We start from the raw sequence: 15,514 nt of genomic DNA on the forward strand, positions 1-15,514 counted from the left end.
TTTCTGTAAAGTACAAAGAAAGGCAGGGTTGTAATTGAGTCCAAATTCAAGGAGCAGGAGTGTGGATGTGAGAGGAGCGGAGTGGATGGATGGCCCCGCAGACACTTAACTTTTCCTCCACCTTTTCATTCTACTGGGCTCTCTGTACATTGAATAATGTCTAAATTCGGTAGCTTTATCTACTTTACTTCCTTCCGCCAAATCAAATCTCTTCAGGAACACCCTTCTGACACACTTAGAAATCATGTTTAACTATTTATCTGAGCATTCCTTAGCTCAGACAAATGTACATAAAATTAACCTCACAAGGGTCATGGGGGTTGAGGAAGGTATTAACTGTTTTGTAAATATTCCCCTATTTTCTCTTCTTTCATTAAAATATTCCCACCAGATGTCTCTTTTCTTCTACTTCCTAGTTTTGTCTTTTATATTGAGGTCTTTAATCAATGTGATAAGAGGACTTCAACTTTACTCTTCCTCATGTAGATATCCAGTTTTCTCATATAATTATATAATTTGTTGAAAAAGTACTTTCCCAATTAAACTGAAATGGCATGTTTATTAAAAACAACTTGGCCGTAAATGTAATGATTTATTACTAGATTTTCAATTTTTTTTTAATTTTCAATTTTAAAAGGAGTAAAATTGTATAGTATGTGAAAACCTGGCCTTTAAGCTCAGAGCTCTGCTGGGTGTGGCCGCAAAACAAAATCAAACCTCTGAACTGGAACATATAACAGTACTCCTACATTATTTAAAAAAACACCCTCTGAACTGAACTTTATCACTGGATTTCACACCTCTGCTTTTGGCAGATGACTTCTTCTTTGCTTTAGCTGGGTGTGGTTGGGAGTGGAGATGGGGTCTGCTAAAGCTGCAGTGCTCAGGGATCACTCCTTGGGATTCAGGGTGTATAGTTGAGTCTGCTGCATGCATGGGAACTGCCCTACCCACTGGTCTCTCTTCCTGGCCCCTGCTGGCAATTCAAACCTTTTGATTTGCAGCCTGTGCTTCCGCTCAGGGGCACATTGGGAACTCCTTTGTGCCAGCAGCCCTGCCATGGCCTCTACCAGCTGAGCCTCATCCCTGCCCCCCTTCATGCCTTTCTGTGTCCTTCTCACGAGGTTCACAGGATTTATATAGAATTAGAATTCCTGGGGTAAGAGCTAGGCCAGGAGTGTAGGCCCTGGCCTTCCTTGCAAGCAGCCTGCCACGGTACAATCTCTGGCACAACACGGTGTCCTCAAGTACCGCCGGGAATAGGCCCAAAGTTCTGCCACTTGTGGCTACAAAACCCAAACCTGTGCCCTATAAAACTGACTGGGAGGAGTTGATGCATAAATTATTCTTTTTTTTTTTTTAGTTGGATTTTGGGTCATACCTTGTAGTTGCTGCTTCCGGTACCTAATTTGGTGCCAGGGATAGAACCCAGGTCAGCCGTTGCAAGGCAGATACCCTAGCAGATTATAGGTCCAGCCTTTAAAAATAGTGAGGCAGGGAGGGATACTGGGATCATTGGTGGTGGAGAATGGGCACTGGTGGAGGGATGGGTACTCAATCATTGTATAACTGAAACCCAAGTACAAAAATTTGTAAGTCTACAACTATAGCTCATGGTGTTTCACTAATAAAAATTAAAAATAAATAAAATAAAAACATAAAAATAGTTACTTATTTTTGGCTGGAGCCATAGCACAGAGGGTTGGGCATTTGCCTTGCACATAGCCAACCTGGGTTTGATTCCTCAGTCCCTCTTGGAGAGCCCAGCAAGCTACTGAGAGTATCCCGCCTGCATAGCAGAGCCTGGTAAGCTCCCCATGGTATATTCGATATTCTAAAAACAGTAACAACAAGTCTCACAATGGAGATGTTACTGGTGCCTGCTTGAGCCAGTAACAACAATAGTACCCGCTCCAGCCCAATGGTGACTCAATTAAAAAATAAAAATTAAATTTATCAGATTCTATAAAGATGTCAGCTGGGAATTTTAAATGATATTGTGTTGAAGTGTATATCACTTGTGTTTTTATGAAGATTTGTCTGTTTACATGTCTTTAATGTCTGGTGTATTGTGATTTAGCTCTTCAAATTTTTTTCTTAATTGTTTTCATTTTGATATTATTTTATTTGAAAGTGTGTTTTTAATCTTGTTTCAGTATTATTCACCCCTGGTGTATAAAAGTACAAGAAATTGACTTTTTTGTGTGTGGGGTGTGGGGCTACATCCATAGGTATTTAGGATACTTGTGACGGTACTTGGTGAATCAGGGTTCGAACCCAGGCCTTCAGCATGCAAAGCAGCCACACTAACTCCATAAACTACCTCCCTGGCAGTGTAATTATTATTATTATTTCGAGAGTATCTCGCCTGCACGGCAGAGCCTGGCACGCGACCCGTGACATATTCGATATGCCAAACACAGTAACAACAAAGTCTCCAATGGAGATGTTACTGGGCCCGCTCGAGCAAATCGATGAACAACGGGAGGACAGTGACAGTGAATATTGATTGTAGGTCTTTCACACTTGCAGCGTTTATTTATTCACTGTCACTGTCACTGTCATCCTGTTGTTCATCAATTTCTTCAAGCAGGCGCCGGTAACATCTCCATTCATCCTAGCCCTGATATTTTAGCAAGTGCCACATTGGAGGCTCTTTCCGGATCAGGGGAATGAGACCCATCATTGTTACTGGTTTTTGGCATATTGAATTGCCACAGGGAGCTTGCCAGACTCTGCCGTGTGGGCACGATACTCTCAGTAGCCTGCCAGGTTCTCGGAGAGGGAGAACTAGACAATAAGAGGAGCTTCTGGGAGCTGGGTTTTATAGTCCCTGGGTTTTGGCTGTTGATGGGATAACATGGCGCTAGGGGCAGTTGGTGGGTATGTTTATTTATTAATTCTAATAATTTTTAAAACATCTATGGGATTTTTATTTATGAAAATATGTATTGTCATTTGTGAGTAAAGGTAGTTTTTTTTTTTAATTAGTGAAACACCATGTCGTACCATTGTAGACTTACAAACTTTCATGCTTGGGTTTCAGTTATACAATGATCGAGTGCCCATCCCTTCCACCAGTGCCCATTCTCCTCCACCAATGATCCCAGAAGCCCTCCCTCCCCCCCACCCCCCACCCCACCGCTGTGGCAGGGCATTCCCTTTTGCTCTCTTTTTCCTTTAGGGTGTTGTGGTTTGCAATAGAGGTTTTGAGTGTCCTTTGTGTTAGGTCTATAGTCTACTTTCAGCACGCATCTCGCATCCCAAGAGAATCTTCCAAACATCCTTTACTTGGTGTTCCCTTCTCCAAGTAAAGATAGTTTTACCTCTTCCTTCAGTTTGAAGCTTTTTATTTATGTTACTTACATGATGGCCTTATTCAGTATTGAATAGAAGTGACAAGAATAGGCATCACTGAATTTTTCTCATCTTAGGGGAGAAAGCAATCTCACTGTTACATGTGATCGCTGCTTCAGGCTTTTCAAACAGGCTCTTTTTCAGATTAAGTGTGTTTCCTATTCTTTCTAGTATGTTAGTTTTTCTTTTTTAAAACTAAAAAATAATAAACAGATGGGTGGTCTTCGGTTTTTTTTTTGTGTTTTTTTGGGGGTCTTCTGTGCTCAGGAGCTCCTCCTGATCTGTGCAGTATCCTCTTGTTACTGTGATTTAAAACCAAGCCCTCACCTCTGCAAAGTACCTACTCTCCCAAGAAGTTGCATTCCTGACCCAGAATTTTATTTTTACTTGTGTGTGTGTTTTTTTTCCTTTTATTACAGTAATAAAAGGGGTTACTCCTGTCTCTGCATTCACGAATTACCCCAGGCATTGCTCAGGGGACCATATGAGATGGCAGGGATCGAACCCAGGTTGGCCGTGCACAAGGCAAATGCTCTACCCACTGTACTGTCGCTCTGGCCCCCTCTGCGCCTATTTTTTGAAAAAAAAGAATTTAGGAAATGGTATTGGTTCTTTAAACATTTGGTATACTATATCTGGGATTGTGCTTCTTTTTGTGTATGTGTGGACAGTTTTTTAATGACTATGTCAGCATAGTATTTTTAAAAGAACACTTACCTTACAAATACTTATTGTTGTTTGAATATTTAGCCAACCTTTCTCCTAAGTAATGTCCAAAAAGAAACAGATTTTGATGTACATATTTTTACTTTTTTTTTCTTTCTTTAAAGGTCTAAATGCCTGTAATTACTCTGGAATCAGTAAGCCATGGCATCAAAGAAATTTGCTGTTAAAGTAAGTAATGTTTGTTAATAGCCTTTAAAAATGGTTGAACATTTTCTAATGCAATGTATTAATTGAAAATTAAATTTCTGGCTTCTTTTTATGTTTTATATTTGAAATTCTACTGAAACCTTTAAGTAGACGATTATGAACTGCATATTAAGGATGAGATGAGGGAGAAGATTTGTAGTTCATATGGTTATGTTAGTTTCTAGCTTAAAGTGTTTTATGAGTTGTCTTTTGGTGATAAGTTAGTCTTTAATGTTAAGAATTATTCACACTGTTGCCCATTACTTTTTATGATAAAGGAGATAAAAAGTAGAAGTTGGCCTGGGGAGATAGTTCCATGGGCTAGTGCTAATGCTTTGTGTATAGCCCCAGGCTTGATAGTGAGCATCACGGTGTTCCCTGAGCACTAAGCTTGGAGCATCCGCCTCTCTGCTGGGTATGATCCCAAACAAAACAAAACAAAATTAAAGTACACATGAAGTACTATATCGATGGATTAGGAGTTTAGGGGCTTGACTTACTGACTCTGGATTGGCCCCATGCAATAAGCCATGAGCACTGTGAGGTGTGGCCCAGACACTAAACCAAACTAAACGTCAAATGCTATACCCGGGTGAATCACAGGAGAGAGTTTCCTTACCTGCTGCTACTTCATTTTCCTTTTAGAAGTGTTCTTTTTTCTTTTGTAGCTGAGATACTCTTTTTTTTTCAAGTGTGGAAGGGTAGTAGAAAGTAAGGAGAGACCAATAATTGATAATAGTAACTTCTCAGAGATGTTTTTATATGTGGTGTTGTAAGAGTTTTTTCTGTGCTAGTGTTATATTAAGTACAAATTCGGAATATCAAAATAGTCAAATTAGGAAAAACAAGTAATAAAAAAAAGAAAAAAATGGAAAAGAAAACAAAAATAAAAGAGAGATAAAAAATAGTAGAATATTTGATCAGGTGCTGTTTGATATTGTAGTTGCATTTTTTATCCTCAGTTCTTACTTAGATTTATACCATACTCATAAACTTTGTTGCTTATAATTATTTTTTTGAATCCAGATGTGCTGTGTAAAGAACTTTTTTTTGGTTTGTTTTGTTATTTTTGGGTCATATTTGGTGGTGCGCAGGCCTTATCCTCAGGGCCCTGTGCTCAGTGATCACTCCCATTGGTGTTCTGGAGACCATATCAGGTGCCAGGAATTGAACTCTGGGTGGCCACATGCAAGGCAAGCACCTTACCGACTGTACTATTGCTCTAGCCTGGGTAAGGAATTTTTTGTTTATTTGATTTTTCAGATCACAATTAGGAATGTTTGTGGGCAATCCTGGAACAGTGCTTGGGGTTGGGGTTGGGAGTCATTCCTGGTGGTTCTTGGGGGAAACTATGATACCAGGGATCCAACCTGAGGTTCCCAGATGCAAAGCGTATGTTATCTTTCTAGTCATAGATTAAGAAGGAAAAAAATTTTTTTTCCTTATTTTGGATTTTTACATGTTTTGGTTTTGTATCCATATATTCACATATTCGGTTGTATATCTTCCTGAGATTGTAATTGGTGAACTTACTGTGTATTCACTAGTTCTCTAAAAATTTACTTTGGTTCTGGGGAACATAAAGCAACAAAATGGGAGACTAACACCCAGGAGTGGCTGTGATTAGTACCAGGAATTTTGCTCCATGACTTAGAGGCCAGCCACACGTGCTAGGGGAAAAGGAAGCTCAGATAGAGAAGAGAGCACCAAATAAAGGGTGTTGGGAGGATCCTCCCAGGGTGGGAGAAGCATGCTGAAAGTAGACTATAGACCAAACATGACTGCCACTCAATGCCTCTCTTGCCAACCACAGAACCCAAAAGGAGAGAGAGAGAGAACAAGGGGGAATGCCCTGCCACAGAGGCAGGGTGGGAAGGGGGGAATGGGGGGTGGGAGGGATGCTGGGACACGTGATGTTGAAGGATGGGCGCTGGTGAAGGGATGGGTACTTGATCATTGTGTGACTGAAACCCAAGCACAAAAATTTGTAAGTCTATAACTGTACCTCATGGTGTTTCACTAATAAAAAAAAAACTTACTTTGGTTTTATTTATGGGATTACACGGCGCCAGGGGGCCAGGTGGTGGGTGTGACCCCCGCCTACTGGAATTTGGAGGATCTGGGTGGAAGATGCTCGACTCCAATTCGAGTAGGCTTGGAGGTCTCGGCCCCGGAACCCGCGTGGCTTTGTCCCTCTGCCAGTACCTTCAGGTGTGTGGAGAGTGGTCTCAGCATGGTGGTGGCTGGTCCTGGAGGTCTCTGGCTGCCGTAGCCCTGGCCGGGGCGGGGAGGAAAGCTCAACCCGCTCCCCTCCAAGGGACTCCGGGAAGGAACACCGAGGCGCGGGGGCAGAGACTGCACTGCTCTCGTCCGTTTGTTTTGGGATTCTAGGCTGTGCATTAATTTTTTTTCTTTTTTCTTTTTGGGCCACACCTGGCGATGCACAGGGGTTACTCCTGGCTCTGTACTCAGGAATTACTCCTAAGGGAACCATATGGAATGCTGGGAATCTAACCCGGGTCGACTGCATGCAAGGCAAATGCCCTACCCACTGTGCTATTGCTCCAGCCCCGGCCATGCAGCCCTGGTACTAAATTAATTTTTAATTTTTAGCTCTATTTTATTAAGTCACCATGAATTACAAAGTTTGAAAGATATTAATGATTGAGTTTCAGGGTGTATATCGTTCCAATACCAATTCTTTCACCTTCCATCAATGTTCCCAGTTTCCCTCCTGATCCCAGCCTGCCTCTGTGACAGGCGCTTTCCTCCTCCACCATTGTCCTAGTGTTCCCTTTCCTAACTTATCCCCTGCCACCCTGTCCCAGGGCAGGCTTTCTACTGAAGACCAGTTCTGCTCTTGGTTTCTGTTGCCACTGGGCATTAGATATACCTCCCGGAAGTTTCTTTATATCCCTGTATATGAGAGAGATTATTCTGAGCTTGTTTCTCTTCTCTCCCTCTGATTTCACTCAACATGATACTCTCTGGATCCATCCACATTGCAGCCAATTTCATGACTTTATCTTTTCTTACAGCCAAGTAGTATTCCATTGCTTATAGTTTCTTTAACACATCATCTGTTCATGGGCATTTGTGTTGTTCCCATGTTTTGCTACTGTATATAGAGCTGCAATGAACATAGAAGTGAAGATGTTTTTTCTGCATTGCACCTTTGAGCCCTTGGATTATGTTCCCAGGAATGGAGTTGCTGGGTCATATGGAAGTTTAATTCCTAGTTTTTGTTTTTTGTTTATTTGGGGTTTTTTGTTTGTTTATTTGCTTGCTTTTTGGGTTACACCCTGTGATGTTCAGTGGTTACTCCTGTGCATGCAGGAATTATTCCTGGTGGTGCTTGAGGACCCTATTCCTATGCTGGGGATCAAATCTGGGTTGGCCATGTGTAAGGCAAACAGCTACCCACTGTGCTATCACTCCAGCCTCTCAATTCCTAGTTTTCTGAGGAATGTTCGTATTGTCTTCCAAACAGGCTGGACCAGTTAACGTTCCCACCAACAGTGGATGAAGGTTCCTTTTTCACCACATCCTCACCTGACTGTTGTTCATTTTTAAGTGCCAGTCTTAAAGTGATGATATCTTTTTTTGATTTAAATTTCCTCAATGATTAGTGATATAAAACATTTTTTCATATACCTTTTGATCATTTGTATTTCTTCTTTGAGTAAGTTCCTGTTCATCGCTTCTCTCCATTTTTTGATAGGGTTGGATGTTTTTTCTTGTAGACTTCTGTTGGTGCTTTATATATTTTGGATATTAGGCCTTTGTCGAATGAGTGGAAGGCAAATTATTTCTTCCAGTTTGTGAACTGTCTTTGTATTTTGGTCATTGGTTCCTCTGAGGTGCTAAAACCTCTGAATTTAAATTAATCCTGTTTGTTTATTTTTTCTTCTAATTGCTTGGTCAGTGTTATCTTATCCTTCAGATGCCTCTAGTTTCAATGTCATGGTGAGTTCTGTCTGTATTTTCCTCCATGTAACATATGGATTCAGGTCTGATATCTAGGTCTTTAATCCATTTTGTTTTGACTTCAAGTTGGTGGAGCAACTAGCACCTAGGTCAGGTAGCACAATCAACATATAAAAGCCCTTTCTTTTGAGGGCAGCTCTTCTAAGATAAGACAAAGGTCTCCAGCAGCCTGGAGATCTGCTCAGCTCAAGGGTGAAATGCCATCTAGGGGTGTGTTTCTCCTTTCCTTATTCCAACAACCATTTAAACATTCATCTTAATTCTACTTAATAATATTAGTCATTTTGTATAGATACAGTAAGAGATACATTAAGCTTGTAGGGTGTCTCTCCTGGGGACATCTTGCTATAGATCTTAGACTACAGTGCTCAGATCAGATTAGTTTTTCCTAACCCTAGCAGGGTCCTAATCTAGTTGCTCTTTGGATCATGACAGAATTTGTCTATGACCATGCTCTTAACTTATAGTTAAGTATTATGGCACTTGGCTTAGCTTGTTTCAATGTCAGGGTAGTTCACAACTTTCCCTGGGTCCATCTAGTCCCTCATTGGGACCCTGCTTTTGGGATGCTAGGAACTAAGGGCAACTGAGGCTTAAGTGGAGAAAACAGATGCCTAGGTGTATATATAGTCAAGTCAATTAACTCCCAAGTTACAAAAGCATAACATTAGTTGTCTTCCTGTGTCTATACAAAAAGGACATTGCTCTGAAGTAAACTATGCAAAAGAAAGGAGAAGGAGAAAAGCAATATTTCACTTACAAATACAAAATCATAGATTTCTGAGAATTTGACTTTACAAGTCAGTGGTACTGCTTAGGGGAAAATGGTGATTAACTGGTTGGGGAAGCAGAGCACAGAGAAGAGGTTAAAGATAAACACAGAGGAATGGGAGTGCCTTGGGAGCACTGTCATGGGTATAACCCAATAAACCTAAGCACCTTGTGGCCAGGGAGAAATGACAAACCTATGTTATCCTACAGTGTATGGTGTTAGAGAGGGGTCTGAGGGTTTTTTTTTTTTTTTTTTTGGTATGTGGCTAGTCATTTTTGTCAGCACCACTTGAAGAGACTTTCATTGCTCCACTTCATATTTTTTTGTTCCTTTGGTGAAGATTGACTGACCATATACTTGAGGATCTGTCTTTGGATTTTCTATTATATATGATCTGAAGAGTCTGTTCTTATTTTATTATCACACTGTTTTAATTACTGCTGCTTTATTGTACAGTCTGAAGTTGGGGAAAATGATAATCTTCGTCTTCTTTTTTCCTGAGGATTGCTTTAGCTATTCAATGGGGCTTATTGTTCCATATCAATTTCAGGAGTAGTTCATCTATTTGATAAATGTTATTGGTATCCTTCTCCGGTTGCATTGAATCTGTACAATGATTTGGGGAGTATTGCCATTTTGACAATGTTAACTGCTAAATTCATGAGGAGGGGATGTGTTTTCTTTTTCTTTTTCTTGCTCTTTTATTTCTTTTATGTAGGTTTTTTGTTGTTTTCTTTGTATTGGTCAATACAAAGATTGGGCTGATTACTGGGTACCTGATTTTCTGAGGCACAATTGTGAAAGAAATTTTTTTTTCTTTTTGGGTCACATCTGGCGATGCACAGGGGTTACTCCTGGCTCTGCACTCAGGAATTACTCCTGGCGGTGCTGGGGGACCATAAGGTATGCTGGGAATTGAACCCTGGTCGACTGGGTGCAAGACAAATGCCCTACCCGCTGTGCTATCCCTCCAGCTTCAGGAATTGTTTTCTTAATATCTCTTCTCTTTCATTATTTGTATATAGAAAAGCCATGGGTTTTTGTGTGTTAATTTTGTTACATACCATTTTATAAGTCAATTCATTTTTAGGAGCTTTCTAGACATAGTATTGTGTTACCTGCAAATAGTGAGACTTTAACTTCTTTGTTTCCTATCTGGATGCCCTTGATATATTTTTCTTGCCTAATTTCTATGGCAAGTACTTCCAAAACTACATTAAATAGAAGTGATGAGAGTGGGCAACCTTGTCCTGTGCCTGATATGAAGGTTTTTCCCCATTGAATATAATGTTTGCTGTGGGGTTGTGGTAAACGGTTTGACTATGTTGAGGAAAGTTCCTTCAATTCCCATTTTGTTGGAAGTTTTTATCATGAATCAAAGCATTTATCAAATGCTTTCTCTGCATCTGTTGATAAGATTATATGATTTTTATTTTTTCTTATATTGATACTGGTGCATTATATTGATTTTCCTAGCTTTGAATTCACGGGACTGGAGGCAGGACTTGCAGGGCCTACCTGGGACCTTCCAGGGCCTTTGGGGACTTAGTTGTGCTGGCTTGCTTGCTTCTTCAGGGGGCCCTGACCTCGGGACAAAGTGATGTGGTTCTGAGTGCAGCCTGTTAGCTTTGAATTTACAGGACTGTAGTGGGGTCTTCCAGGGCCTAGATGGGGTCTTCTGGGGCTTTTGGGGACCTACCCAGGCTGGCTAGTGTGCTTTGGGGGTTCCCAACCTGGGGTGAAATGGCTTTGAGTTCCAGGACTGGGATCGGAGCCTTCCAGCTGAGCACTGAATTTTTTTTTCAATAATCTGAAAATAGTTTTCCATTGTCTTCTGGAAACTTACTGCAATGAAGAAATGATTTAGTTATCAGTCAGTGCTTACAAAGCACCTTAAAACTTTGTAGTTTCAAATATGGGCTGTTATTTTCTCTCACGATTCCGTCAGTTGCCTGGTTTCTCCTTTTGATCTTGCCTAGGGCTGCAGTTACCAGAGAATTCAGTTCAGCAGCAACTTCCAAGAGATTGCTCATATGGCTTTCAGTTGATTCTGGCTGTGGTTGGAATCTCACCTTGGTTAGTTGTTGCCCTTCACTTCTTATTCCAGAGTTTACTCTGTGTTGCTTGGGCTTCTCTTGGCTTGTTTGCTGAGCTTTAAGGGACAGTGTTCCACAGTAAGTATTGTAGCACTGTAGCACTGTCTCCCATTGTTCATCGATTTGCTCCAGCAAGCACCAGTAATGTCTCCATTGTGAGACTTGTTGTTACTGTTTTTGGCATATCAAATATGCCACGTGGAGCTTGCCAGGCTCTGCCATGTGGGCGGGATACTCTTAGTAGCTTGCCAGGCTCTCTGAGAGGAATGGAGTAATCAAACCTGGGTCGGCCACATGCAAGGCAAATGCCCTACCTGCTGTGCTATTGCTCCAGTCCACAGTAAGTATTAGATAAACAAAAGTAGTGTGGTTTGCTAGTTTTCTAAAGACCTGGGCTCAGAAATCCCTATGCCAGCTGTGCACATTTTGTTGGTCAGAGCGCTCAAAGGGTCAACCCCAGGAAAGTTGTCACTCCTAATGTGATTAACAGCTTGTGTTCATGGGGATGGGGAGAATTGTAGGAGAGCATCTAGGGAGATTTGGAACTAGAACTGTTGCTTTTAGCTTCATTGTGATTCTTGGTCATCATATTTTCTCTCTGATTGCTTTAAAGATTTTATTTTTGTCTTTATGTGTAGATCATTTTGCTAGGAAGTCTTGAGCAAAAAACTTGTATTTTACTTCTTTGGCATGCAATGCATCTTATAGGTTCAGTTAAAAGAGTATTTCAGGGCTGGAGTGATAGCACAGTGGGTAGGGCGTTTGCCTTGTATGTGGCTGACCCGGGTTTGATTCCCAGCATCCCACATAGTCCACCGAGCACAACCAGAAGTAATTCCTGAGTGCGTGAACCAGCAGTGGGCTGGAGCGATAGCACAGCAGGTAGGGCGTCTGCCTTGCACTCAGCCAACATGGCTGACCTGAGTTCGATTCCTCTGCCCCTCTTGGAGAGCCCAGTAAGCTACCGAGAGTATTTTGCCCGCACGGCAAAGCCTGGCAAGCTCCTTGTGATGTATTCGATATGCCAAATACAGTAACGAGTCTCACAGTGTTACTGGGCCCGCTCGAGCAAATCGATGAACAATGGGAGAACAGTGACAGTGAGGAACCAGGAGTAACCCCTGTGCATTGCTGAGTGTGACCCAAAAATAAAAGAAAAAAGGGTATTTTATCCTTTTTTGGAAATCTTGCCCATTTCTCTTCTCATACTGCTTTTCTTTATTATCTGTGTTCTCTCCTTTTGGGATTCTTCTGTGAAGCCGAATATATATATATATGCCTGGAAGGATATTTGCTTGTCTAAGATTGAGCTCCTGCAAGCTCTTTAGAAAAGGACTGAGCTCTTGTATATATCTTTCAAAAATTTTCTCTGGCTCATCAGGGCAGCAGTTCTGGCCAAAGCTTAGACTTAAGTTTCTTAACATGCCAGAAATAGTTCAAGGCATAGTGTCCTGTCTCAGAGTTATTCTAGCAGTGTTGACCCTAACTTCCAGATTATACTAGTCAGCAGAGGTACCCAAGCATGGATAATAAATTGCAGGAAAGTGAAAGGGACAGGTTCTATTTTTTCCCTAATTTTTTGTTATTTATTTATTTCTATTTTGTTTTTTTGGACCATGCCCAGCAGTGCTCAAGCCTTACTCCTGACCCTGTGCTCAGAAATCTCCCTTGGCAGTACTCAGGGGACCATATGCAAGGCTAGGTACTAAACTTGGGTCATGCAAGGCAAGTGCCTTACCCACAGTACTATCACTCCCTCTGCAAAGAAAAACATGGGAAATTCTTCTATTTAAATCATGTTGCCATAATATCTCTGCAACTGAACACATAGGCAGAGGCCAGTGCTTCATAATGACCCAGCTTTAAAGCTTCACAACCCAGGCATTGGAATTCTACCTTTCTTTCTTTCTTTCTTTTTTTTAAATGTGTTTATGAGAGGAGGGGACTTATAGGATGGTGTGCTCAGGAGCTTCCTCTGGCTCAGGGCTTCTCCCAGAGGTGACTGGGAGAACAGTTGGGGGACCCTGTAATATCAGAGCTTAGAACTCGAGCCCAGGCCTACTGCACGCACAGAATGTGCTCAACCCTTTCATCTGTCTCTCTGCCTCCTGGAAGCCCATTTTTACTGTCTGAAATTCTGCCCTGCCGTATTTTTTTTTCCATTTTTTATAATTTTATTTATTGGATCACCGTGAGAGTAGTTACAAAGCTTTCGGGTTTAAGTCCCCGTCATACAATAAAACACCCGTACATTCACCAGTGCCCATTCTCCACCCCCAAAAAAACCCCAGTATACCAACATCCCATACCCTCCCCCTACTTGTGGGGCAGATGATTTCCACATTACTCTCTCTCTGCTCTCTCTCTATTTTGACACCATACCCACCATTATTATTTGGAATTTTACCCCAACACTTGGATCTATTGAAAAGGCAACAGTAGACAATTTGTTTTCTATTGCTGGTTATGAATAACATATGATGTTGCATGGCTGCAGTAGTGGCCACGCAATTTTGAAATTCCGAAATTTTAACAATTAAATCTGGAGGGATTTCTGCCATAACCTGCTGGATTTCGAGATTTGTTCCTGAGTCTCTTGGATCATGGCCGTTAAGCAGCTTGATCAGGAGTCAGAAAGGCCATTAGTGGGTGGTGACTCGGATTCTCATTGGGACAGGGAAGAAAGGGCCAGCTCCACCCCAATCCCGTGAGGCCCTGTGTGTCTCATCACTGAGGGCCAAAACCTGATTGTCCAATGGTCTCTGGAGGATGGCGACCACTGAGCTGCCTAGAAGGAGCAGGCGGAGGGACAACACCCTTCCCCCCACCCCCCTCCGCGACAGTAATCTACTGCGGGGTCCGGATGCATCTCTGCCAAAAGCCACTGGGTTCCGAGATTTGTTTCTGAGTCCCTGGGATCATGGCCGTTAAGCAGCTTGATCAGAAGCCAGTGAGGCTGTTCTTGGGCAGTGACTCGGGGTCTTGTTGGGACGGGGAGGAAAGGGCCGGCTCCACCCCCATCCCATGAGACCCCATGTGTCTCGTCATTGTGGGCCCAAACTTGATGGTGCAATTGCCTCTGGCAGATAGCAGCCACCGAGCCGCCAAGGGAGAGTAGGTGGAGGGACAGCACCCTTTCCTCCCTGGGGTGGCCCGGTGACAATAACCTACTGCAGAGTCCAGACACATTTATGCCAAAAGCCGCTGGGTTTCAGGGTTTGTTTCTGAGTCTCTGGGATCATGGCCTTAGTTAAGCAGCTTGATTAGGATCCAGAGAGGCCATTTGTGGCTGTCTGCCCTGCCAGATTACGTGCACTGTTCCAGGCTGTCGTGGTTAGCAGGTGACAGGCGTACTTTCTGCTGATTCTGTCACTATGTGCTGTCTCTGAACACTGCTCTAGTGGGCGTTTATTAGTGCTACTTGGCCTTTTACCTGTTCTTTCTCTGCTTTTCTATCTATGGTGCATTCAGAGTGATTTTCCACAAATCCTTTTCATTTCCCTAAAACATCTCATCTGTGTTTAATCTGCTCTTTGATCTCAATTTAATTTGTTTTTTAGCATGTTTACTTTTAGTTACTGTCTAAATTGTAGTTGTCCCCTCCCCGCCCCACACTTTTTTTTTGGCTCTAGTTTTTGGCTTTTGGGCCATGCCCAGTGGTTCTTGGAGTGTGCTCCTAGCTCCATGTTGTGGCATCACTCATCAGTGCCTGGGACCAGACCAGGGCCTCCTTCATGCAAACTGTCTGTCCCAAATTTGTCCTATTTTTTTTTCTCACTGTTTCCACATCCTCTTAATTTCCTTCATACTAAAATGTAATTGCTCATTGAGGTAACATTATTTATAAAAGTTTCACTGTTTATATGTTTTAGGTGTACAGTGTTACCTTACCACATCCACCACCAAAGTGCCAATAGCTCTCCACCATGGTCCATATGGCCATTCTTTTTCACTTCCTTCCCTCCTTAGGTAACTTCAGTTCTATTGTCAGAGTATATGTTTTTGTTGTCATTGTTGTTTTATTTTTTTAATGTAAAAATAAAACAAGGGCTGGAGTGATAGCACAGCGGTAGGGCGTTCGCCTTACAAGCGGCCAACATGGCCGACCCAAGTTCGATTCCTCCGCCCCTCTCGGAGAGCCCGGCAAGCTACTGAGAGTATTTGATATGCCAAACACAGTAACAACAAAGTCTCCAATGGAGACGTTACTGGGCCCGCTTGAGCAAATCGACGATCAACGGGAGGGCCTTTACCTTTACCTTTACCTTACCTTAATGTAAAAATACTGCTGTTTATTTAACCCGTGATTAAGCTGACTCAAGAGGGCATGAACTCCATATTACATTTTTTAAAAAAATTTTTTGTTGAATATCCATGAGATAGATCATTA

The 15,514-nt window shown here is 42.1% G+C and overlaps 1 protein-coding gene across 2 annotated transcripts in view; it reads left to right on the forward strand.

Moving 5' to 3' along the window:
- Window positions 1–15,514, forward strand: part of SLX4IP (SLX4 interacting protein) — a 237,844-nt gene that overhangs the window by 17,931 nt on the left and 204,399 nt on the right. For both annotated transcript variants that reach the window (XM_056121714.1, XM_056121715.1), the window contains exon 2: window positions 4,188–4,251. In XM_056121714.1, coding sequence (XP_055977689.1) covers window positions 4,225–4,251 — 27 coding nt within the window. In that variant the 5' untranslated portion in view covers window positions 4,188–4,224. The remainder of the gene's footprint in view (window positions 1–4,187; window positions 4,252–15,514) is intronic.

This window comes from Sorex fumeus, unplaced genomic scaffold, assembly GCF_029834395.1.
Source record: "Sorex fumeus unplaced genomic scaffold, SorFum_2.1 ptg000044l, whole genome shotgun sequence".
Classification (NCBI taxonomy): domain Eukaryota; kingdom Metazoa; phylum Chordata; class Mammalia; order Eulipotyphla; family Soricidae; genus Sorex; species Sorex fumeus.